At 50.6% G+C, this 25,973-nt stretch overlaps 1 protein-coding gene across 3 annotated transcripts; it reads right to left on the reverse strand.

The window, feature by feature from the left end:
• Positions 1–518: 518 nt before the first annotated feature.
• Positions 519–25,558, reverse strand: FBXO31 (F-box protein 31). Of its 3 annotated transcripts, XM_059481287.1 has the most exons (10): positions 25,168–25,558; positions 17,520–17,591; positions 15,634–15,720; positions 11,834–11,910; positions 10,313–10,480; positions 9,624–9,698; positions 8,217–8,326; positions 7,398–7,551; positions 6,480–6,841; positions 519–5,239 (listed from the first exon to the last, which is right to left on the reverse strand). In XM_059481287.1, the coding sequence occupies exons 1-10, from the start codon at positions 25,544–25,546 to the stop codon at positions 5,017–5,019; spliced, it is 1,707 nt and encodes a 568-aa protein (XP_059337270.1). In that variant the 5' UTR covers positions 25,547–25,558; the 3' UTR covers positions 519–5,016. The 3 variants fall into 3 exon arrangements, with proteins under 3 accessions (XP_059337270.1, XP_059337271.1, XP_059337272.1); XM_059481288.1 differs by lacking the exon at positions 15,634–15,720; XM_059481289.1 differs by lacking the exon at positions 15,634–15,720 and having other exon boundaries at positions 25,103–25,187.
• Positions 25,559–25,973: the final 415 nt, after the last annotated feature.

Raw genomic sequence — 25,973 nt, forward strand, 5'->3', positions numbered from 1 at the left:
GGAAAGCAGAGCTGGAGTGGGTGTGAATTCAAAGTGTAGGAAACACAGACAACTCTCAGTCTGATCCCACAGAGCAGGGGCTGACACCACCACATCCCCCTCCTCATCCCCGGTTTGCTGCCAGCCGATCCCTTTCAGACCAAGTGGAAGAATGGGGAGAAAAATATCCAGGATTTCCTCAGGGTTCCTTTCAGACAGAGAAAGCTGGGCCTGGGAGGGCAGGAGGCTTTGTCAGGGTCTGGGTGTCACTTCTGCCACCCCAAACCTGCTGGGGAAGGAGCCAAGGACCACAGGCAGCCCAAAGGAGAGGACAGAAAAAAGGGATAAGGCAGGAATTGGGATTTCATAGCATGAGCTGTGGGATGTGTGTCTGACATCTTCAGGAACCAGAACTGCTCACCCAGCACCCAAAAATGGGAGAATTATTTCCTACCCCAGCAGCTGCACGTCAGGAGGGGGGAACTGGCCCAACATTCTCCTTTGGGACAAAGGGGGGAAAAAAAGGAAGCAAACAGAACTAAGTTCACAAAACTTTGCTTTTTATTATTTGAAACTGGAAAAGGCTCCCTTGGGTAACAATGATCAGGTGTAAAAGTAACACACAGGGCTTGCTCAGCTTTCTAGAACCTGCAGTGAGGCAGGCCAGGTGTTCATTTTATACATCCCATTCCTCTCAAAGCCACCGAGAAAAGAACAGGCAAAACCCCAGCCCTTGGACAGGTGAGGTGGTTAAAATGCAATTTCTCATGTTCCACATGGGTATTTGTGGTGGTGCATGTCCAATGGTTTCCCCCCACTGCCCTCTGTACAAAGCAGGGATTTATGTTTCACTTTCATTTTTAATACTTTTATAGAGACTTATCCACACTCAAAACCTACAGGAAATGCCCAGATTAATCCATCAGTGTCATGTTAAAGTGGTGAGTGCAAAATCCACATGGGAAGGGGGAGTAATCAATGACAAAACAAAAGTGCAGATTGCTTTAAGTAAGCTAATGAACACAGTCAGAGCCAAGTGCTCTTTGCCTCAGAAGTTCCAAGGATTGCAATCCCAACAAAAACCAGAACCACACGTTTTAGTTCAGCACACAAAGCACCCAAAGGTCAGTGGCGCTCCCAGTTTGGTACCTCTCTCCTCCACTGCACATCCCAAATCATGAATTCCCTGTCCCACTGGAAGGGCAGCAGGAGCCTTTGGAGGCTGAACAGCACAGAGCATCAGTGGCCACGTGAGCAGCCAGCTACAAGACAGAGTTAACACATTACCATTCCCTAAACTAGCAAGTTGAGCCTAAACAACCCATTTCCACACAACACCCAACACTCCCATCGAGTTCCACTAGGTTTAAATGAACAAAAAAAGCAAGAAGAAGTCATCCTTGTTGAGAAGTGAACAGGAGCCAGCTGCGGTTTGGGCCTTTCCTGGGAGCTGGCACCTCCAGGCACGTTTGCACACAATTAATTCCCTTTTTCCCCAGCACACATTTCCTAAGGAGCTGCCCTCCCATCCCAGGGCAGCTGTAGCAGCTCCCCCATGGAGCTGACACCCAAATTCACAAACCATTCCATCCCTTCTCCTCCTCCTCAGTGAAATCCAGCCTGACAAACCCCCGTGGAGGGCAGTGAGTGCCCCCCAGCCTTAGCACAGCACATTCACAGCTCTCAAACCAGGCAAACAAAGTGAGGCTTTGATGTTCCTGTTTTCCAGCTGGCCAAATCCATGTGTCCTGACAGCACAGGGAGCAGGATGGAGCAGAACCCATCCCACATGAACCAGACATTTGTCCCCGAGCTGTCCCCAGGCCAGAATTCAGCCCCAGGCCTTGCAGTGGCCACTGGGGCTCTGCAACCTCCCTGCAAAGGCTTTGTTCAATCCAAAAGGCTCCTGCCAAGAGCATTCCTACCCCTGACAAGTCGTTTTCCATCTTTGCCAGCACTTCCCACCCATCTGGGCTGAAGGAATCCAGCCAATTGTCCCCAAGATTTCCTGCAGAGCCACCAGGACGGGGAGACGGCGGCAGCAGAGATTTCTCACCATCTGCAGGGCCCCAGCACACATTCCCCCTGTCAACAGCTCTCACAGGGATCCCAAGGGCTGCAAAAGAGGGGCTTGGGGAAGCAGAGGGGAATCAGGGCTGGTACAGCCTGTACCCAGCACAGCAAAGCCTGGCCTGGCAGCACAGGGAAAGCAGGAGCATCCCCAAACTGCAGATCCTAAATCTGCCTCCCCTTTCCCAAAGGTTCCAGGTTTTAATTCCATGTTATCCTGCTTTGCTCTGGAAGCACTGACAGAGCCATGCACAAAGGAACAGGCACAGGAGCATCCCAGCATTCCCAAATCCATCTGCACTGGATGTTTCCCTCAGCTTTCCTCACCCTCAGCCAAAGCAGAGGGAGTTTTCTTCTGAAATGCCACAAAAGCCTGCCAGGCTTGGAGCAGCAGAAGGTGAGAAAAGGCATCAGAGGAATATTAATACAAAATTTCCTATTTCCTTTGCTCCAGACAGAATGGAGCCAGGGGGTAGATGCAGTTTTCCCTTTAATCAGGAATTATCCTGACATTTTGAGGCCAGCCAGGTGAGTTATAAATAAAGAGATGCCACTGCAGGGGCAAGGCAGAGCTGGGAAAATTCCCACAGGGCATCAGCCTCCACCAAAGCCCTTCTCTCCTGGCAGGTTTGGCCATCAGGAGACCCCTGGCACTGCCACTGGAAAGGCTCAGAAGGGACAGGCAGCCTGGAGCAGAGCAGATGCACAACCTGTGCCAACAACAAACGGGTGACACCTTGCCCAGGTGACACAGGACAGAGGCTACACACAGGTCAGTACCTGGGAGAGTGACTCAAGCCTCAGGTACCTGCAGGGCAATCAATGCAATCTGGATTTTAACCTCCATTAAAAAAAATTAATTGTAATTTAAAAGCTGAAAGCAAAAATTATCAAGTCAGTTGTGTAAAACTTTAGGATTTTTTTGGTGGGGATGTTAAGTGGGGAGGAAACTGCAATCAGAGCTACAGATGCAGCTGAAGAAGAGCTGGCTTTAGGGACAGGCAATGGGAACAGCTGCCCAAGGGGACATCTCCCATCCCTTTGGGCTGTCAGACACAAGGCAGAGCTGCAGCTGCAGCAGCCCAACAGCAAATTCCAATATAAACAGACCACTAAGACACCTAATAAAGTCCTAATCACAGAATCATTTAGGTTGGAAAAGACCTCTGAGATTGAGTCCAACCATTAACCCAGCACTGAACACCTCCAGCTGTCCCAGAAACCTGCACCAAACTGGAAACCTCTGTGCAGACCAGGCAGGAGCAGCACAAGGCTGGGGTGCCCAATTCCAGCTCCAGCCCCTCTCTGCCCACCCAAGGCACACAGAGCAGCCCCTTCCTCCCTCCCAGCCCTGTGAGATCCCAGCTGGTTCCTCCTTCTGCAGGAAATCTCACAACCACCCTGCCTTTCCCAGCTCATTCTCCAGCCTGAAACTGCTCCTCACCCCAACACTGAGGCAGGCTTGCCACTCCTCACAAAGCTGCAGGAAACAAAGCAAAAAGTGCCCGAAATCACCTTCAAATTCCCAGAGGTTTGGAGAACTCTGTCCAGAGAGACAGGAATGAATCCTGTGACTGACATGAGCTGCTGCTGGAGCCTGGCTTCTCACACAGCTGAGGGAACACATGAGAGCCAGAAAAAGCAAAAAGCCCTTGTGAGAGTGAGAACAAAAGCTGCTCACAGGCGCTGGAACCAGGCAGGGACTGAAGCTTCTCCACAGAAGGGGCCTGAAACCTCCCAGAGCAGGTCCAGACACATTCACAGACCTAAAACTGCAGAGCTGTAACAGCAGGGGTTTGTTAGACACTGACGTGGGGAGAAGAGAAGGGACCTGGAGTTTGTCATCACAGCCAGAGGGCAGCTGCAACAAAGGGCTCAGTTAGTGCTGATGGTTCCCAGCACCCCTCACAGCCTGGAGATGGCTGTGAGCACCACTCACTGGCCAGGATTTTCCTGCACAGCTAAAGGGAACCTGCTCCCCTCCTGCAGCACACAATTCCCACTGGAGCTCAGATCTGCCACAAAACCATCTGGGATCAAACAGTGCAAAAGAAAGGGAAAAAGGGCTCTGTGAGTGGGGCACAGCACCCACCACTCCAGCAGCCACAAGCTACACAGTACAAGGACAACCCCTTGTCACTCTGCACTCTGAAGGGCAAACCTGAGCAGGAATGGCAGCCCTGGGGTCACACAGGACCTGTGGCACCTTCTGCTGCCCAGCTGGAGCCTACTGGGCTCAGCTCACACCTGGGTTTCTTTTGGCTCCTTCCTGTGCCTTTTCGGATTCACTCTACAAGAGAAAACCTTTCAGGTACAAACCAGCCTAACACATCAGAGCTTTTGCAGTTTACACCCATCTCCAGTCCCACACCCAGCTCCTGAAAGGAGAAAAAATAATCTCTGGTCTCAGCCAGACCCGGAGCTCCAGGGACAGCACATCCATCAAGCTCCAGAAGCCAGGCCAACGCTGCACACACTCATCTGCAGTGGGGATCCTGCCCTGGCTGAGGGGATTCTCCAGAGGAAACCACACACTGCAATGAGCAAGGATGAAGTTATCACACCAGCCTCTCCTGGCAATGCTGCACCCACAGAAAGGCTCTGGAGAGGAGGATGTGCTTTGTCACTGCCTGTTCCTCTGTCCAGCTCTGACCAGAAGTTGGTTTTGTCCCAATACATTCCTGTTTTGCACTAAGGAAGGTCTGTTCCCTCCTCTGCAGGATCCTTCAGCTCTCCAAAGCACAGCCTGGGAAACAAGGACTGCTGGGAAGCAGCGTGGAGTGGCACAGAGGAAAGGGCAGTCAGGGAGGGCTGCAGAGGGATGTGTGTACATTTGGGGTACAAAGGCTTTATTCAAAGTGCATGCTTCTATCCAGAGGTACCGAGAGCGAGGATCCCCGGCCAGCCCGGCTGGGGAGCGCAGCAGCCTTGGCCACCCCGAGCCCTGTCCTGCACCACAAACACCCATCAAGTAGCCAGGAACTGAATGTTCTTGAGCATCTCATCAAAGGCCTCCTGGGAGGGTGCCTGGGCGTTCTGGAAGGAGACCTTGATGCGGCTGTAGAGGCTGAAGGATTTCAGCTCCAGCCAGATGAAGCCGAAGCGATCGTCGTCGAACAGGACGAACACCCCTGGCGTCCTCTCGGGGCTGGTGAAGCCGTGGCCAGCAATGAGACCTGTGCCATAAAAACTGCCAGGGGATGAGGACAAAACAGGTGTGAGAACAGCCAGCACCACCCAGTGTTTAGTTACAAATCAGCACAAAACTCTGGTGAAGGCACTCTGACAGAAGAGTGAGGTTTACACTCGTTTTTTCTATTAAGACAAGGAACTCCCCGTTGTTATTTTCAAGTTCCTGCTTTGGGTTATCCTAGTTAGCACCTGCACACCAAAACTGGGTTTTTCAGTAGTTCAGCCCCCAAACCCATCTGAGATTAACTGGTGCAACTCAAGGATCAGCACAGGTTCAATCCTCCCAGGCACGTTGAGAGCGCAAACAGACACGCACAATTCAAGGGAGAGAAAAAAATCTAAAAAGCAGAAAAATCTACCAGGACCTGAGGAGGAATAAAGGTCAGGCAAAGCTCTGAGCAAGCAGCAGGTGGAGTAAGGCTTTATCCAAACACAACTGAGCTGTGACAGCAGGAGCCTTCTGGGATTAACCAGCTCTGGGTAGGTTTTTCTACGAGCACAGATGTTTGGCTGAAGGTCACCTGTCTAAGCCTCAGCTTTTGGGCTCTTTTTCCACACTTCATTTAGTGTGCTGCTTCACCAACTCCAGCTCCCATTCAGCACAGCTCTCTGCATGCCTGCACCTCCTGCTTGGGGTGCTCAGCACCTGCCAGGGCTGCCCCAAGGCACCAGAGGCCAGGGAAAGGTGGGAGAGAGCACTGTGTTCCCACAGGCAAGGAACATCAATGACACACATGGGAATGGGAAGCAGCTTCAACAGTTCTAAATATATGAGCTGAGCAGCTCTGGCACATGAAACACACCAAAAAAAAAAGGGGGCGTGTGGAATTGAGGAGAGGTGCCAGCTTCTGAAGTAAATCTAGCAAGGAAGTGGGATGGCAGATGACAGCATGGTGAGAGAGGGAACAAACCAAAGCCTGGGAAACTGGGCAGCAGAGGCAGGAACCAGAGATTGTGGTTGGAAATGTTCCAGATCCAGCCTGACCTGGAAATGTTCAAGGTCAGGCTGGACAGGGCTTGGAGAAATCTGGTCTAGTGGAAGGTGTCTGTCCCTGGCAGGACTGGAAAAAAATGGGATTTTGGGTCCCTTTCAACTCAAACCATTCTGGGATTCTGTGAAATCTGAGCCCAAGGGGCTGGGAGATCCACAGGCAGGTAAAGGGCACACAAATACAGAACACATCTCAAAGATTTCCCCTCCCTTTCAAAAATGAATCAGCCATAAAAGCAGCAGTTACCAGACTCGGCAGGTGCGGGGATAATCCTCATTCCTCGAGATCACTCCCGTGGGCAGCACGAAGGGCTGGGAAGCCGGGGCCTTGTCCTGGGTCGTCCCCTCAGCCCCAGCTGCAGTCTCTCCCCCCTCAGCACCTTCTCCCCCCAGGGGGCTGGCAGGCTGGGAGGCAGCCTGCTGGGAATGCTCCTGCTCCTCCTGCCGCTGCTCCCGCTCCTGCTCCTCGCGCCGGACCTGCTCCTGCACCTCGAGCACCATGCGGGACAGCTCGCTGAAGTCACGCAGGGTCTCGATGTCAGGCAGCTGCAGAGGGTGTGCCAGGTCTATCTCCACAGTCTGCTGTCCAGCTGGGATGTTGGGATCTCCCTAGGGACAGGGAAGGAACAGCACAGCTGCACACACCAGTGCTACAGAGCCATCACCTGAGCTTGTTAATAGTTCACCCTGTTCTACAATCACCAACTGGCAATAAAAAAAAAAAACAAACAACACTGCTTGGACCTTTTTTGCCATCTCTGCTTTACCCTTCCCAGAAGTAGAATTTTAAATCAAAAGCTGTACTTGCAAGGGTGAAAGAAAGTCAGAGCTGCAGCTGCAGAATCCTCCCTGCAGGGAGGAAAGGAGCTCCCCTGCCTGACTTCAGTGCAGAGCTGCCAACATCTGGTACCTGCTCCTCACACACACACAAGGGATCTCCAGTGACCTGCTACCAGCTGCTCACAGCAAGCAGCTGGAAGGGAGAGCAAAGGAAGGGGGAGCCAGGAACACTTTGCAAAGCAGGTCCTGGTCACTGTGTGTGTGTGCTGAGATTCACCCAGTGCCACCAATCCCCATGGGGAACAGCTCCCAGACAGAAACCTCTCCTGCACACCCACTGAGAACACTTCCACAAAGCACCTGAGAGACAGGAAAATGCACTCACAGTGATCTTGGTGCCCTTGGCTTTCTTGCCATGGAAGCTGAGCATGACAATCTCCAGCCCGTGGCTCCCGTAGGTGCCTTTGAAGAGGCCTGGCTGGATGAGGTCCTGGGGGCTGCTGGGGGGGAGGTAGATGCGCCGGTACGTCAGGCAGTTGCTGTGCAAGAGAAAAACATCACAGAAATCAAGAAAAAACCCTTCTCAGCAGCACTGTGTTTGCATTCTGCTCCTCCAGCAGCTTGGGGATGTTGTCAAGACAGGCAGGATCAGTGTTTGCAGCAAGCTCAGGATTTGCTTTAGAGCTCTGCAAGCATTTCCCCCCTCCCTCCCTGTGCTGCTCTCCCCACCATCCTTGTGAGCACAGCAGGAGATTCCTGCAGCAAGGAAACTTCCTCAGCCCTTGAGATTCCCAGAGAACCTGAGAGTGAAGCATATTTAAACATCTGCTACAGTGAGGTGCCTGCTAATAGAAGCATGGAGAGCTGGTTAAAATCCCCAGTTTCTCAGGGACTCTCTAATTCCTGCACTACAGAGCACACTGACTAATATGGATAATAGCCAGACGCTCCTTGGGATCACAGGCATTTGCTCTGTCTTCAAATTAAACAGAGTTAAATGACTCAAAAGCACCTTACTGTGCAAAGTTATTGTGTAGAACTTGGAATCCTTTTCCTACTGCTGTCATTCCACCTCATCTCCCTGTACAGCTGGGAAGCACTGCAGAGACACAACATTCCTCTGGCTGTGAAAGCCCATGGAAAACCTCATCTCAGGGAAAAATGCTCCAGAGTGTGCAGAGTGTGAAGTTGCAGCAGCCCTTACTCATATTGGCTGGTGTAGATGAACTTCATCAGGATGAGCTCCTGCATGTGTTCATGGAAAATGTCTTCCAGCGTCCGACCCCACTCCTCCCTCAGCCACGTCCGGAATTCCTGCAGCACCAGGAGAAAAGGGGGAGGATGAGGTCACTTCAGTGATGTGCCCCAGGGTGGCTTCAGTGTGTGACTCTGTGACACACATTTCACTGGCAGAGCCACAGACAGGGCACCTCCTCTGCCAAGGACATGGAAACGTGGTTGGATTTGGGAACAAGTTTGGAAATATGCTGAACAAAGAGTGATTATGGTGATCACACAACAAACAGGCTCTCCTTCAAATAAATCCCAGGTAGAAGCATAAACCTCCTCAGAATAAAGGTACAAGCATGGCCTGTCACTGCAAAGTGGCTCATCTACTCTTCCTCTCACAGTAACTCATTTGTGTGCCCACAAGCTGACTCCTGTGCCCTGTCCTGACATGCTCAACATAAAAGAAAAAAGCTTTTGAAAAGCACTGAAGGTTTAGGAGGTTAAATCCTGCTGATTTAATACTGATGCATCTAAATCCAAAGGGTGCTTTGAAAGCATCTCCTGAAGTACCCCTACTGCAGCTCTGACAAGTTAATACCCTGCCATGAGTTGGTGTGATAACAGCTTACACTGAGATAGCAGCCTGCCAAGTGATATTCCAAACCTGCCTCCTTTATCTTCCCAAGCCAGATCCTCCAATTTCCATAAAGCCACGCACACTTAACGTGGAGCTTTGAAAGTATTAAAGCATTTCTCATCTGCTCCAGCACCAGAAAACACTTAACTAAACCTTTCACCCAGCTGTTTCCCATTAGCAGACAGACATTTTCCAGCGCTCCTCAGAAAGCAGCTGAAATATCAGATTTGTCATGTGGAACCAGCTGGAAGCAAACAGCAGTACCTGGCACAGGTATTCATCCTGCCATTTCTACCTGCATTTAAACACAGCTCTTTCAGTCAGGAATCTGCCTTGCTGGGCAGAGCTGACACACACAGGAGAAACAACCAAATGAGGCTTTTAATCCCTCGAGCAAGGCAAGCAGTGGGGAGGTGCCTCACTGAGCAGCAGGTGTCCAAGTGCAGCTGGTGCTCATTGTGTTTGAAAGATCTTAATTAAACAGACAGCAATGGCACTGAGATCAGAGCCTGGGGTGCTGCTGACCCTCCCTGGACAGCTCTGCTACCAAAACAGGAGGAAGGTGCTGGGGCTCAAAGAGCACCTTGACACAAAACTGCCTGAAACAGGGAATGAGCCAAAAGCTCCCAGCCTGGGGGTTCATCCATGGCCAGTGACACAGAAATGAGAAGGGCAGCAGCTGAGGGCAGATCTCAGGAGGGGACACACAAAGGGGCTCAGTGAGAGCCCTGGCAGAGCACTCACCTCCTGCCTGCCCCCTGACATCCGGTGGTGATCTGTCTGGTTGCACTTGGTGGAGAACTCGTCCTTCTTTACGATCTGCAGTGACCAGGGAGGAGAATTGAACAGGTTACACATCTGTCTAGAGATGCTTGGGATGATGTAGCTAAGACTGCTCCCAGTAAATGCTTTACAAAACAAACATTATTGGATTTACTACAACAGAGAAATCATTCACTGCTACCCAGTGCAGCAGCTATAGAACAGAGAAATAAAAGCAATAAAACCTCAATGCACTCAAATGAAAATAACAGTTTTAAGCTGCTTCCCTATTTCAGCTTCCTCCTTCAAAGAAAATCTGTCAGGAAGCTTTTCAAAGCATCCAATGGATGCTGCATCCCCTTCTCACGGTGTCACCATGGAGAGAGCTGCAGAACAAGTCTGTGTCTGCCTGGGCACACTCAGCAGCTGCTCAAGGCCAGCTTACACATCCTCGTGCTCCCAGCCCAACAGAAATCAGCACAACAGCCAGGGAACAGATTCAGAGCAGGGAACAGCCCACACAACTTGTCAGACACATAATGAGAGTAAAGGTGCTGCCCACACACACAGCAGGGTGGTGAAAGCCATCTCTCTGAAATAAAATTCTCCCAGCTTCCTGATGGATCCATTTCCAGAGCCAAAGTGCACACAAGGGAGGCAGAGCAGCTCACCTGGATGTGGCCATTATGAGGTCCCTTGTGGCCATACATGCACTCCACCGTGGCACATTTCCTCTCCATCAGGTGGATCCTGAAGAGGGGCTTGAATCTCATGGGATCGTCCACGTGAGGGTCATGAGGGGGCAGGTACATCCAGCCAATGATGAACAAACCATCCACCTGCACAGGGACAGCACACAGAGCCCAGGGGATCAGCTTGGCACAACTCCTTAGGAGTCTCTCTGAGGCCTCTCGTGGCCCAGGAGCTGCAGAACAGTTTGCTGCATTCCCACACAGCTTTCCAGCCACTAACCCAGACCATATGCACTCCCAGGGTGAGGAGGGTTTCTTTACAAGGCTTCCTGCACCACTGGAAAAATCTCAGGCCTTTATTGCTGCAAATGACTTGCCTGGAGTGCAGCATCCAGAGGGAAAGACCACACAGCAAGTCAGGCTCTAATTGGTTTGAGAGCTCCTGCTGGCAGATATTGTACTTCCCATGACTATCCCTGCTTTTTAGATGAGGAATTATTTAGTTTTATTACTCAGAGAACACAGGAAGCAGCTCTCCTCTACTGAGGGGCACAAGTGGCAGCCCCTTCCTGCACACCTAACAATCCTTTCCCTCAGGATAGAGGAATTTCTCTTATACAGGCAGGATATTTTCCAAACAGAGAGACCTCAGACAAAGTCTTTACAAGGTCACAGGGGAAGTATTGATGCAGTTGGATGCCCTCTTACACCAGTTCATGCCCCAGAATCTTGCAAAACCCAAAGGCCTCGTGATTTGCTCACTTCAGGCTGGCAGTTGGTGAACCCTGGTGCAGAGAATGAGAGCTCCAGGCAAACTCCTGCCTCAGCTCTCACAGCTCAGAGTCAAATGTTGTTCATTAACTGCTCTCAGCAGCACCAGAGCTGCCAGGCTCCACACATCTTGCACCAGTGTCACTCCACACCTGATGCATGAGTCTCAGGGCTGTGGTAAAGATTTGCCAACCACACAACTGCAAAGCCCTTTGCAAAAGGTTCAGCTGCAGGCAGAGAAAATGTAGTAAATGAACAGATTTCTGTGCCAGCCACTGGAATATCAGTGTCAAACTCTAAATCAAGCCTGATCATGTTTTCCACCTGCTCCTGGGGCTGTTTGGTGTGGAGCCGAAATATAAAAGAATTGTCTGGTGATGATGAGAATACCAGAACCATTCAGGCTGGAAAAGAGCTCCAGGACCATTGAGTTCAGCCTGTGAGCAATCCCCACCCACAGCAATGAGTGCCACATCCACTCCAGGGATGAGGATTCCTCCCCTGAGCAGCCCCCTCCTGTATTTAACAACCTTTCCTGTGAAGCAATTCCTCCTGATGCCTAACCTAAGAGAAACCAGGAAAGAACCACAGAGCACCCTCTGCGTCCAAATCACCCACTCAAGGCTGACTGTTCAGACTTCTTGGTGGTCTGGGAATCGTTGGCAGGTGTGGAAAGTGTGAAAAAGCAGCTCCCAGCCCCAAAAGGGCCAGGCTGAGGCCCTGACTCACCACCACGTTGAGCAGTCCCCCGTAGGGCCCGATGTCCGGCTGCCACAGTCCCAGGATGTGCCGGTAGCGGTGCAGCACTGGGGAAAGGGAGACACTCATCAGCACTTCCAGCCCAGAATTTGGGATTTGGGGAATGAAATCCCTGCTGCCAGGCTGCATTCACTCAGGAAAAGTGATTGTGGACAAGCTGAGCGCTCCCCCAAGCTCACACACATTTGTGTTCTTTATTCCCGGCCCTGTGGAATTCACCTACCTCAGGAATTCCCAACAAACTTTTGCAACACAGGCCCATTAGTGCAAATCACACAATGTAATAACCAGAGCTGAAAACAAATAAAAGCATCTGCAACCTCCAGTTACCAAAAATGCACTCAATGCTCCACACTGCAAAGCAACAGAAAACAGGGAAGGGCAGGAAGGCAGGAAGGAACAGGGAAATTGGAGGATTTTGAAAGCATTTCACTGCCTTGTGTAGACAAACTTGGCTCCAGAGTTAAGCATCCTCAGAAACAGCCACTGGGAGCAAGGGCAAAGCACTTGGATCACTCCAGCTTGGGAATCTGGTGGTGTGGCCACATCAGGCACAGACTTAAAAATTCTACAGAAGCAGCTACACCTCAGCAGTGCCCAAAAGCTGCTTCCAAAACCCACTCAAAATCTACTCTAGCAGTTGAGGCTTCCCTGTTTCTCATCTCAAGTCCCTCCAATCCCACCTAAATAGAGGAATATTTTCAGACAAGCAGGAAATAAAGGCTTTTACAGAATGATCTTAAAGCTCCTGTGGTGAGGAAAGCTTAGAGATGGGATCCACCTCCAGTCCTTACACAGCCATTCCTCTGTCCATCTAATTCCCTTTTGTCCTGCTGGTTTCCTCACACAACCAGCAATCCTCAAAAGAAGGGATTACACACTCTGGCATTCTGGGCAGGAACAGCAGCATGCACACTGCTTCCATGAAGAAATTCCTTCTTCTATGGTAGGAAGAAATTTCACTGATTTTTCAATGTCCATGGCCAACTCAGAGGGCCACAGTAACTCACTGTAACCTCCAGGACTGGCTTGAATAACAGGGTTGGGTTTGCATTAATTTAAAACAAGAATTGTGTTTCAGTGCAGCTGCTGCAGCAGCTTTGGAGCATTAATTACTTCAGACAGCAACAACTACAAGGAGTGGTTTTATTCCACCAAAAGCAAGAACTTGCACAGGAGTTCAGGATGGCAGGGAGGGATGTCCAGAGCTGGTGCCAGCTGGCCTGGAGGAGCCTTTTCCTGGGCAGTAAACAATTTCAGACTGGCCTGCTTTCACCCAGGGAACCAAGGGCAGCACAAACAACTCTAAGGCAAGCAGGCAAACCCCATTCCCAGCTCAGCAATTACATGATAATTAATGGCATGAGCTGCTCCACCCACCACACTCTGCCTTCTACTCTGCCTGCCACAGAGCTGATAAAACCCAGCCATTTTTAATGTATTATTATTTTTTAGGACAGAAAACTAAGCTGTCCCAGGGGGATGGGGATGTCTCTCCTACCCCAGCTCCTGTTAGCAGCAATTTCAGGAAACAGAGCTGAGTTCTGAACACAGGAGGCCAAAATAAATGCCATTCACTTCCAGAACTTACTGGGGAAATGCTGGTGCTTGGCCAAAGGCCCAAACAAGTCTCAAAACAGCTCAATTTTCAAGCCTGGGCTGTCTCTGAGCTCCAGCAAAACAGCAGCTAATATTAACTGCAGGGAAAACCTGATGAATTCCAGCTCTGGCTGCTCCTGGTAGGACACAGGATGGATCTGGCATCTATTTCCCTTCCTGCTCCTCGAAAGAAAACAGCACTTGGGTTTTTCTCCAAGCTTTTCCACTGCCTGTGCTCAGTCCTGGAGAAGCCTCCTGCCTTTCCAAATTTCTGAGTCCACATCCTGCCAAAAGGAGCAAAACCACATCCTCTGGATGCTCCAGGACAGCCTAAACCCAGGCTGGATATTCCCCACGTTCCACAAGCAGCTCTGCACACCCTCCAGATGGGAAGGGGGCTTGAATCCAGCTGGGAATGGCCTTGGGGAAGCAGGGAATGCCAAGCTGCCACGGACAAAAGGCTGCCTGGGGCACGTCCTGACCAGGAAAGATCTAATCCACTACAATTCCCCCAGATTCCTGGACGCAGGAAGGTCTCAAGAAGCAAAATGAGCTGGAGCAATGAAAGCAGTGCCCTGGTTGGTGACACCTGACCTGCTCGTGGGAAGAGCTCAGAGTAATCCAGGGGAGCTTAAACCCCTGGGGAAAGTGATCTGAGCTCACCTGGCTGACCCTGCGTGAACAGGAACTAGGGAAGAGTTGCATGGAAAATCCTGACAGCACAGGAGGGGAAAAAGGGGAAATGGGCCATTGCATCTTAAACCACATGGGCTCAGAACCACTGAATGATTCAGGCTGGAAAAGACCTCTAAAATCACCAATTCCAACCATCCAAGCTTTTCTCCAAGAGAAAAGGGGCACATCAGAAATTTGGGGCTGCAGCTAAAGAAATAACAACTGAGGGAACAGCACTAAATGCCATTTTTAAGTTTGGAGCAAACATCCAGTCTCCAAAGGAATCCATCCTGCAGCTTGGATTTGCTTCTCCATCCCATCCAGCTCCAGAACAGGCATCCCAGGTTGCCAAACCCCAAATTTTGTCCCAATTCCTGCTGTAGCCCTGCTGCTGGTCCATCCTGACTCACATTAAAGGCACCACCTCCCCTGCATGGCCCCTGCTCAGCTGCTTCCCTCAGCACAGGGAATTCTGCAGCATCCACTGATTAATGTGTGTGAAAAACTCCATTCCCAAGCAGCAGTGGGTTAGGAACTGGAGTCTGCCAAACTCTGCAGACCCAAAGGAGCATCAGAGACAGCTCAACACCCCCTCTAAATAAACACCAAAGAGTCCTGGCTTCCTTAATTGATGTAAACTAATCAGTCCTTCCCCCTCAATTCCTGCTGAACACTAACCTCCAAGGGTTTAACTATTCCTCCCTCAACACAACATGAGGAGGGGAAAAAAAGGTTATCCAAAGTGAGGAAGGCAAATCACAATGTTTAAAACATTAGCAGAACGTTTCCTAGAGACAGAGATGGTGCTTGAAAGGATTGAGTGTGCAGGGGGGGAATTACTGCGGGAACACTCAGCATTTTCCCTGGAAAGGGCTGTGGATTTCACTGTGGACTGTTGCTATAGGACATGAAAGAATATAAGCTCACTACCATTCTCAAGGTGAAAGAAAAAAGGGAAGTTTATTTTCTGACTCCAGTATTTATAGTTTTACAAAAGTGACAGCGATTGGAGGGTGACAGTGACACCTCTCCAATGATCTGGTCAAACCAACAGTCTATCAACTCTCTCTTCCTCCATAAAAGAATGCAAAACAATGAGTTATTTACACAAAGTGTGTGAGAAAGTTCACTACAAGAATGTCCACATCAGAAAGCTTAGAAAATCTTAAAAAACCAGGGTGACAGTGAACCACCACAAAGCTCTTTGCCAGCCCAGAGGGAGGCCTCACCTGGCTATCTGAATTCTTTCCTCAAAGAAAGGAGCAATTCCCAATGAGCAGAGCGAGAGATGCTCCAAGGAGCTCCCCAGGATACCCCAGCAGCCCTCAGTGCCCGCCCTGCTGTCGCTGTCACCCCGCAGGGTCTCGGTGCTCCTGTGACACACTCCAGCCACGTCCCTGCTGTCCCAGGGCCAGCCCAGTGCTTTGCCCCGGGGCAGGGCACAGTCCATGCAGCAGCCTGGCGTGCTGGGGGCAGCAGCAGCAGCGGGTACGTACGGCAGGTGTAAACATCTCTGTACTCCATGTGCTCGTAGTCGGGCAGGATTCGCATGAACCGCCCCGACTTCACCCGGGGGTTTATACCTGAACAGACAGAGCAGCGTGAGTGCCGGCAAACTCTGCTCCACTGGCACCAGCAAACACCTCCATGGATCTGCATCAAGCATACAGGGAAGCCCAGCTCTCTCCTGACTTTGCTTCCAGTTGTTTCTGTCACCCTCAGCCTCACTGAGCAGGGCTTTTCACACAGAGCTGCTCCAGGTTCCCACAGACATTATTTACAAATGGCATCCAGGGAACTCCAAGTGGGATCAAAGCCCTTCCTCAAATGGCATCCAGGGAACTCCAAGTGGGATCAAAGCCCTTCCTCAAACTCTGCACTGCTGCCTCAAGAAGTCACTCCATGGGCCTTGCATCAGTTCTGCTTTCAGGCACCTGAGCTCAGTTCCCATTCTCCCCCAGCATTTCTCACAGAAACACACTCAGGGAATGGAAAACGCAATAATCCCAAATTAACTCCTGTGCAATTAAAGAGGTTTATGGGACAGTAGAGAAATGGGGTGACACCAGCAGCAAACTGCTCCTGGCACAGGGCAAAGTGCAGAATCTGAGCTGAGCTGAGATGGGGCACCATGGAAGGCAGGAAGAGCTGCCAGGCATTCCCACTTTGGGGTTACCATCCCTGCCTGGGATTGCTGGGTGGGTACAAACACAGATCCTACACAGAAGGGCAGGAAAGGCCATCTCAGGGGTGTTCTCACACATCAAGTGTGACCCTTTGCTAATGGATGCCATGGATTTGAAAACTACTCATGGAAACTTATGTGTGAGACAGATTTATTGCAGGTTATTGAATGAATAACCTGCTCACACTCTGGAAAGCTGGAAACAGTAGGAATGTTTGGGAAAACATCCCACAGGCTCATCTCTCCTCAGCCTCCCTGCCCACAGCCATGGCTGGGAGATACTGGGCTGGAGAGTCACCACTGTCCTGAGCCAGTGAAGCCATTTTTACCCACAACTTGTGCATAAAAAGCACTAAATACCACTTTAGGATCTCTGAACCATGGAAGATATGTAGCAAAAAGGACTGCAGGTCATGAAGAGGTGTTGTGCCACTTAAAAATGGCAATGAAGAGCTGAGATCTGACTTGGTGTGTGCTGTGTGGCTGTCACCATACCAAGATATGGGATTAAATGGGAATTAAGGGAGGCCTCAAGGGTTAATGGGATTCCTTTGGGGACATCTGTGTGCTGGCTCAGCATCACTCAGGCCTCCCAGCCAGGAAAATGAGGCAGTTCCATCCCTAGTGTAGTGTTATAGGGAAAGACAGATATCAGGTGATGAAATAATTTTCCTGTGGATGCTCAGCACAGTCTATTAAAGATGGGATTAAAGCTCTTCTACCTCTTCTTCTTCCCAGCTTTAAGATCAATGGGTCATTGGTATTTCAGGGTTCTAAAGGGTCCCACACCCACAGACATTCCCAAACACACAGGCAGCTCCTGCCAGACTCTCCTCTTTCAGGGAATGCTCATCCCTTTCCCACTCTCCTACAGCCATTCCCTTTCACTGAGCTCCAGGCTTAGAAAAAATACCTGTTAATTCCTTAGCAAGATCTGAAAACAGCAAAACAGGATGAAAACCCCTCAATAAACTCCATTTAAAAACGAAACTCCATCCTCTTTTCCCACCAAAAAACTGGGAGGCACAGAAATCCCAACTCCTGGTATTAAATAAAATTCCAAACACATCAATTTCCCAATGAAACCCCTGCAAGTCAGTTTGGGCAACTTCTGCCACCAAAGTTGAATAAATACTCATCATTTCTGTGCTCTCAGAACTGGAATTGAGCAAGGTTTGGATTGGATTTCTCACTTACGTTTGGCGTAAACATCTCGGCAGGACACTCCTGTGATCTCCAGCTTCCTCAGGTTCTCACACACCCCATATTCTGCAACAACACAGCAAAAAAGGGTCAACTCTGGCACAAAAAGATCTGGAGCCTTGACATAACTACTGAGATCTGATTTGTGCTTTCTTTGAAGCTGCCAAAGCACGCCAAGAATCTGATTTTTGCTTTAAAAACCTGATGTGATTCCGCTGCAGATTCAAAGACATTTCAGAAGCAATGCCTGCCACAAACACACCCAGCAAAGTGCCAGCTGCTCACATCTCAGCCAGGAGGAGTGTGAAATGTGGGAGACATCCCCACTGCAGCTGGGATTGTGTGCCTGCTCCCAGCAAATCACCGCTGTGTGCAGCAATTATCCTCCCTCACTGAGGTACCCGACAGGGAAAACTGCTTATTAGGATCCTGAAGGAAAGGTCACAGGCTCAAAAAAGAATGAAACACAGACATAAAACAGGCCCCAGCATGTACAAATATGGTTACACTGAAAGCAGATCAGATTGAGACAGGGCTGCTGTGCAGTCAGATGCCTTTGATTGCTTCCAGAACCCCCTGAAAACAAAGGGACTTGGAGATCTGGGAGCAGCTTTGAAGCAGAAAATGAGATTCTCTTCTTTTATTTTCAGGAAGTCAACGTCAAACTTCTAAGAAACTTCAAAAAAATAAAATAAAAGCAAGTACTAATGTCTCTATGCCAGGAATTCTCAGAAGAGCAGAGGGAGGAATTGAGAGGAGGGAGATCCCAAAATATCAGCAGTGACAATGCCACCCTGCTGCAGTGACCCTGACAGATCTGAGTACAGAGACATCAAAGACATCAACAGCACAGATCAAACAGCAGCTTTCCTCAGCAGCACAAACACCTGCCAGATATTTGACACCAAACTGTATCTCTGCAGACCTTCATCAAGCCATTAAATTCAAAATTTATCCTCAGCTGAGCATCCTTGAATCAACAACTGTGGCTGTGAAGCACCACCTAATGCTGGAAACCTGCTGCAGGAGAAAGCTTCCAAACATGAGAAAAGCAGGAGTTTCCCTGAATTAATTCAGCCCCCTCCTGTCTATAAATGCAAGCAAAGGATGAGAGAGGTTTAGTGACAGCCTGTCTCCAGGGAATACCCATCCTGCACACCCTGGCTAAGCAGCAAGGGTGAGAGGGGCACAATAAACATGCTGCCCTTCACCAAAAAATGCCAAGGGCAGTGGCAGAGTCCCTGCTGGAGGGAGCTCTGAGGGCTCCCAGCCCCGAGGTGGGCTGGGGAAGCTCAGTGAGCAGAGCTGAGCTGGCGGGGAGGAGAGCCCGGCACAAACAAAGCATTCAGGGCTGGGGCTCTGCCAGCTGGGTGCTGCAGAGCCACGGAGAGCCTGGCAATGCAGAGCCACCCTGGCAGAGCCCTCCTGGCTCCCAGCTCCCCTCTGCACGTGGGAGTGAGGGGTGAACACATCCAGGGGGTGTAAACACATCCAGGGAGGGCAGGAACAGCGTGCAATGTCCCCAGCTGATTGGAAAGTCCTTGGAAAAGGGCAGAACAGCAGGGCTTGGGATCAGGCAACTCTTGTGCACCTGAACAAAACTCACCTGGCCTCAGGGATGCCTCAGGTTTTAGATTTTCTATTTTTCACATTCTGTGCTGCTTTAGTGTGTGGGTCTGGGCTCACATCAGGGGATGCTGAGCTCTGTGCACAGAGCAGGGACACAAAACAATTCCTGCTCCAGCTGGGCACCAAGGACAAATGATCCAAATCTCAGCCCCAGAGCACAAACACCGTGGGCTGGAGAGAGAAAAACAAGCAGGGTGGGACTGCAGGGGCTAAAGCTGCAATGGGACAATGAACTGCAAGGTGCAAATGGAGCAGAGCTGATCCCAGGGAGAGACCCCGGGAGCGCTCGAGCATTTTGGGGCCATTTTGGGTCATCTTGGGTTCATTTTGGGACCATTTTGGTTCATCTTGGGTTCATTTTGGGATCATTTTGGTTCATCCTGGGTTCATTTTGGGACCATTTTGGTTCATCCTGGGTTCATTTTGGGGCCATTTTGGTTCATCCTGGGTTCATTTTGGGGCCATTTTGGTCCATCCTGGGTTCATTTTGGGGCCATTTTGGTTCATCCTGGGTTCATTTTGGTTCATCCTGGGTTCATTTTGGGTTCATTTTGGTTCATCCTGGGTTCATTTTGGGGCCATTTTGGTTCATCCTGGGTTCATTTTGGGGCCATTTTGGTTCATCCTGGGTTCATTTTGGGGCCATTTTGGTTCATCCTGGGTTCATTTTGGGTTCATTTTGGTTCATCCTGGGTTCATTTTGGGGCCATTTTGGTTCATCCTGGGTTCATTTTGGGACCATTTTGGTTCATCTTGGGCTCATTTTGGGACCATTTTGGTCCATCCTGGGTTCATTTTGGGACCATTTTGGTCCATCCTGGGTTCATTTTGGGGCCATTTTGGTCCATCCTGGGTTCATTTTGGGGCCATTTTGGTTCACCTTGGGTACAGCCCTGGCTGGGCTCTTGTGCTGCCCCAGGTGGATCCATTGAGGAGATCCTTTCAATAAATCCCTGCTTTATTCTGCAGCTCTGTCCAGCCTCTGTTCCAGCTCAGCCTTCCCAAGGCATCAGCAGGACAGGTGAGAGGAGCTCCGGGCACTGCAGGCAGGGAAGGGATTTGGACTGCAAATCCCAGAGGAGACACCTGGAGGATCCTCCCCAAATGGAATCCCCAACAGCACCAAGAGTGACATTCCCTCTTCCCACAGTTCCCCAAAACCTCCTCCCTAATCCATAAATCCCTCAGGTGAGTGCCATGGGAGAGCCACCAGCAGCTGTTTCCTCCAAATAACAGCCTGGGAAGGGATTTGATGTCCCAGCTCCATGCAAGGGCCCCTGACAACCTGCAGTGAAATTTTATGAAAGCCAAACTGTTATTGAAGTGAGTGTAATTCCAATCTCACCTGGAAAGATTCAAATAAACTCCTTTAAATAATACAAAAATTGAAGATTTTTATATTGCTACACATTATTTGTCACTAGATATCCAAAAGAGTATTATTTAAAAAAATCCCATCCTAATGTGCTTTAAGACTCATTTTATAACTAATTCTTATCCTGTTTTGGTCAGCAAACAGCTACAGAGAGTGAAAATGCCACAGTGATGGCTGAGCTCCATAAGTGCATTACTGCAGCTCTTCTGACCCAGCTGCTCACACCAGCATGGCCATTTTATGGGAAAAAATCAATTTTTTGGCTCACAGTGCCTAAAAAAAAACCCCTCCAAATATCATAAGCAAGAAAGGCCATCTCCTTCTAACCCAGAAGGCAACAGGAACATAAATAAACAGCAAGTAGGGCTCCAAGATAATGAGAGAAAAATAAATCTGGTAAGGTTTTCTTTACAGAGAACAGAAATCCCTTTCCAAGAAAGCTCTGAAGGGCTCGAGCTTCCTGGAAAATTCCACTTCAGTGCAATTAAATCTATTTTAAGGAAACATATCTCAGTGCAAGAGCTCACTGAGTAAAGCATTTTTATTTTAAGGAGTTAATAGACACCAAATTCACACCCCTGGAAAATGGCTGTTTAATCCTGCTGGCAAAGCAAGGATGGAAATTGGTTTTCAGGTTCCCAGTGACCAGCTGGAAAGGCTGCTGGTTTAAGGAGTGCTGATTCCCCAAACACAGGGACATGCTGCTGTTTCCATGGCCACATGCATGGGATTTTAGGGATTGGAAAAGCAATCTCCATTTGCTATGAGCTGCACCAACACTTCTGCAAGTGGCATTTATCATTTATCATTTATCCCCTGCCCTGCTCCAGCACTCCCAGGCCTCACATTCCCTGCTCCTCCCCAACAGAAGCTGTGTCCCCTTCACCCTGCAAGGACCAGTCTGGGGTTTAAAAGGTTGGGAATAACTCTGTGCTCACATCAAAGCCCAAATTCCTGCTTCTCCGCTGCCTTTCCCAGCACGGCAGCCCCAGGGAGCTGCTGGAAGCTGTGTGTGCACATCCACAATTCAGAGGAAATGAGGATGTCTGGCAGAGCTTGATTCCCTTCACCATTACTGAACTTCCACTGTGTCCTGGCTAATCAAATCTTCCAATTATCTCTGGATAAATGCATGCTCACAAGGCTGGACATAGAATAGAGAGGATAAAAACTCAGTGGAATATTCCAGATATCACAAAAATGGGGGATTCTCAGGTCAGCAGCTCTGAAGTACCAGCTGGACAAATGTGGAATTGGTTTCTCCTTTCCAAAGGTTGAGCAATCAGATTAAAGCACATCCATTCCTCTCCCAAACATTTCTTCAGGGGAAGGCCTGGGGGTACCATCAAGGAACAGGAGATTTCAATATTGCATTAATATTGAATGCAATAAATGCACCCATTTGTGGAAACCCTGAAGCAGAGGAGGGGCAGCTTCAGCTGCAGACAGGTCTGAGACTCTCTGAGGGGTGAGGAACTGCCAAGCACTGCCAAGCTGGGGTTTAAAAGCCAGGAAAGTCATCAGAGATGAAGAAAAGCCAGACTAACACAGCACACAACGTTTACACATCACACCAAGGGAGTTTGGAGCCTTGTGGCCTATGAAAGCCACCTTCACCAGGGGACAGCTCTGCAAGAAATGGTTCCTGCTGTGGCAGAATTGTGCATCAAACTCCTGCATGGATGCCTTGGAGTCTTTAAGAGTTGAACCTCACCCAAAAGTCTCCTCACTGAGTGTACAAACCACATTTCCCACCCTTCTTTCCACATAACCTGAAGGTCACAAACTTCAGCACCTTGGCTGACATTTTCCAGCAGGCCCAAAAGCTGCTGGAGGTTGTTTTCACAAACAAAAGCTTTTTCTTCCAAGCTCTAGAACTGGTTATTCTGCATTGCTGCTCTGTTCCCAGGTGCTCTGCTGCACTTGCCCTGTTCTGGTTAAAGATGAAAGAAATGAAAGATTAAAAATGGACTATGAGGTGTTAATCAAGGTAGGTCAGGCCACCAGCCAGGGTGACATGACTTTAATTCTGCTCCTGCTGCAGGGATCAGCAATCTCCTATTTATAGAAAACATGGAAGTGACTGCAACCCTCCCCTTGCCAAGGAAGCAATCCAGAGACATTGTTTACCCCAAACAGTTGCAATGATAAAAGGACAACAGCTCTGCCAGTGTCACACAATTCCCCCTGCTGCATCCCAGGGCTCCAGCAGCACAAAAGCCACTCCACCTTCAGGCAGACAATGCTCTGGACACTTGGAATAATCACAGCATGTTTTCAGACTGATCTGCAGCTGGGCTGGCCCAGGGCAGAGCGAGACATCAACACTGCAAGGACTGAGGGCTCCATCCAGCTTGGGGCACAGCCAGGCTGCTCCTGTCCAAGGGGGAGGGAAAAACAGCCACAACAAAGCACTGCAACAACAGCTTCTCCCAGAGCAGCTCCTCTCTGTTCTCATTGTTCCAGGGTTCTTCCCTGCCTCTGCACTGCTGTGCACTCCTAAAAACAGCAGTGCTTTTGCACATGCAGCTGACAGCAAGATGAAGTTCCCCAGTCACTCCTGGAACATGGTGCTGGGCTCGGATGATCCCCGTGGATCCCTTCCAGCTCAGGATATTCTGTGATTCCATGATCATCAGAGTGAACAAACCAGCAGGGCACACGTGCTCTGGTGCTGTTTTTAGGACATGCAGCCTCACAACAAGGCTCAGGCAGACACAAACACACACACTTAAACACTGAGCTCAGATGGAATTAAAATTGGTTTTGGAAAATATTACAAAAAAATCACATTTTATGTTTACATTTTATGCTTGACTATCACACAGTGTATGGCTGTGCAGAAACACAGCACAGAATATTTTAAGTTTTAAATGTGTATTTACGTACCAACACCTGATGTTTACCTATAAAATAATGCCCAATTTTATCCTTGTGTGTACAACCACTCAAAGTTACAGTCCTACCTCAGCAGGGAATGCAAAGCACCACAAACAGCCTGAGAAGTCCAGCTGAGGAACTGCCTGGAAAACCAGAGCTGGTTAAAAGGTTCAGAATGAGCTTCACCATGGCCAGGAACTGCCCCTTATCTGCTCAGCACAGCTTGGGCACCTGCCTTGGGCACAGGATCCTCCTCAGCCACCAAAGCTCTCTCTGACACTGCTTGGAATGGATATGTTGGGAAACTGGAGACATTACATGCAAACAGAATCAAAATTTGGTTTATACACCTCTCACCTGGCAGTTAGCTAAGGGGGGCCATAGACAAAAGTGTTGTCTTGATACCTTCCCTCCTGTCCAGGTTAGTTTTAGCCATAAAAATTCCACTGTTTCCTTCATTTCCTTAAATTTCAGCTGAGCTTTATCCATTGGAAAGAAAATCCCCAGAAAAGACATGAATTTGATAAATAAATGTAAATCCCCACCAGACCTAATTCAGTAAGTCTTTTTACAAGCCAACCTAGCCTAGAGTTACAAGTGACATAAATTTCTATATACACTTTTTGCCAGGATCACAACCTATTAAAATAATGAATCAGTGAAGTTTTGCAAACCATTCATCAAACACACAAATCTCCACATCACTAGAGAAGTATAAGCAAAGAATTAACACCATTTCATTAGCCTGTCTCCTAAAACCAGTGTTTAATTATTGGGACAATGCTGAACTATGGAATAATGCTTTGGTTTACATTTTCCAGGTGCAGCCTTTGTGCTGTCCAAAGGTTCTTGGATAGTGCTGATAAGGCACAAATTCATTCCTGCAAGGTTTCAGGCATTCCAGCAGATCCCACTGCAGGCAGCCACTGACATTCCCAAATCTCTCATCCCCGTGCCCTCTCTGCTATTAGAAACGGAAAGCAGACAGGAAAATACACATGACTTCATGTGCTGGCAGCAGGAGCCCCTGGCAGGATGGCAGCGCTTGGAGAGAGGATGAGCACAGCAAGGCAGACCTCGGGAGGTGGGACACGACTGAAATAACAAACAGAGGACACAGAGCACAGCGGTGGGAGGAAGAGGATGAGGAGTAAGGAGGGAGAACCGCAGCATCACAGAGGAAAAAAACCTCCCAGGCCTTCACACTACTGCAGCACAGCGTCCTGGCACCGGAGCATTCCTGGAAAACGCACACCTGGACCGGGAACCTCTCCACACTGTGTACTCCCCAAAGGCTCTGTACTCCCCCAGAGGATGCCCCTACCCAGCCCCGGCCTCTCCGGACGCAGCTCCCGGTGTTTCCCCCGTGGTTCCAGGAATCCCAGGGTCCCCCCTTTCCTCCCTGGTGCAGGCGCTGAGCATTCCCAGTCCTCGGGATTCCCCAAGGACATTCTACATGGAGCCATCACCTCCTATCCCATTCCTCCGGGGGACACCCCCAGCTCGATGCCCTCTGCCTCAAGTCAAGTGCCACCACCAAGGGCCGGTGTCCCAAGGGACCCGAGACGTGCCCAGTTCTCCTCCCCGCACACATGGAGCCCCGCGAGCCTCGGCCCCACAGCCCGCACCCCAAATCTGATTTCTACCCTGCACCTCCAGCCCCTCAGGGTCCCCAGCCCATCCCCTCCCGCACCCTCACGGCCGCTGCGGCGCTCCCCGCTCAGCCCCGGCCCGGGCGGCCCCTCGGGCGGGCGGTACCTTCGCGGCAGCGCCGCCGCCAGATCGTGTCGGTGCGGAGGATGCGGCGGAAGGTGGTGCAGACCCGGGCCAGGCTGGGCAGGTCGGTACCGGGCAGGGAGCCGAAGATCTGCACCAGGAGCTCCGGGGGCAGCTCCAACAAGGACAGCGGGGCCCGCCCGGCCGGGCCGGCCTCGACAGAAGGCGGCAGCGGCCGCCCGCCCTCAATGCGTTCTGCGGCTTCATCGTCCTCCGTGACGGCCCCACCTCCCGCTTCCTCGGGGTCCGTATCGGTGTCGGGCTCGCTGTCGGCGTTGCCGCGGCGTTGTTCCCTGGCGGCGCCGCGCCGGCGGCAGCCGCGGGCGGGCCCCACGCCGCACAGCCGGGCACACACGGCCATGGCCGCCGCCGCTCTGACGCGGCTCCGGGCGCGCCACCGTGCCGGCCGCTGCCCGTGCCCGCCGCTGGCCCCGCCCACTGCAGCGCTCCGCCAATCAGCACCGCCCACCCCGCGGCTAGGCCGCGCCTACCGCGCGGCTCCTCCAATCAGCGCCTCCGCATCTAGCCGCGCCACGCCCCACTCAGGTAGCGGACGCCTGGTGCACAACAGACACAACCAGCGTGCGCGCCCCCTAGCGGGCGGAGGGACCGTGCGCATGGCGGGGCCGGTGCCCGGTAACCGCCGCGCTGCGGGCCGGTGCGGGGCTGGGGCCGTGTTCGCCGCGTCCCGCCACGCTTCCTGCTCCAATCCCATGAAAAAAAAACAGACACTCCCTTTCCTTGGAAAAGTCTGGCTGCGGGAGAGGGAAGAGAAAAAAAAAGGAGGA

Source organism: Ammospiza nelsoni, chromosome 13 (assembly GCF_027579445.1).
Source record: "Ammospiza nelsoni isolate bAmmNel1 chromosome 13, bAmmNel1.pri, whole genome shotgun sequence".
Classification (NCBI taxonomy): domain Eukaryota; kingdom Metazoa; phylum Chordata; class Aves; order Passeriformes; family Passerellidae; genus Ammospiza; species Ammospiza nelsoni.

Bases quoted from the DNA above. Each gene is read 5' to 3' on its own strand.
- FBXO31 (XM_059481287.1), bottom strand. From the start codon at position 25,546: ATGGCCGTGTGTGCCCGGCTGTGCGGCGTGGGGCCCGCCCGCGGCTGC. The intron at 9,699-10,312 runs GTGAGCTGCTCT...TGGTCACTGCAG, and splicing joins CTCATAATGGCCACATCCAG to ATCGTAAAGAAGGACGAGTT. The intron at 8,327-9,623 runs GTGAGTGCTCTG...CTGGTGCTGCAG, and splicing joins TGTCAGGGGGCAGGCAGGAG to GAATTCCGGACGTGGCTGAG.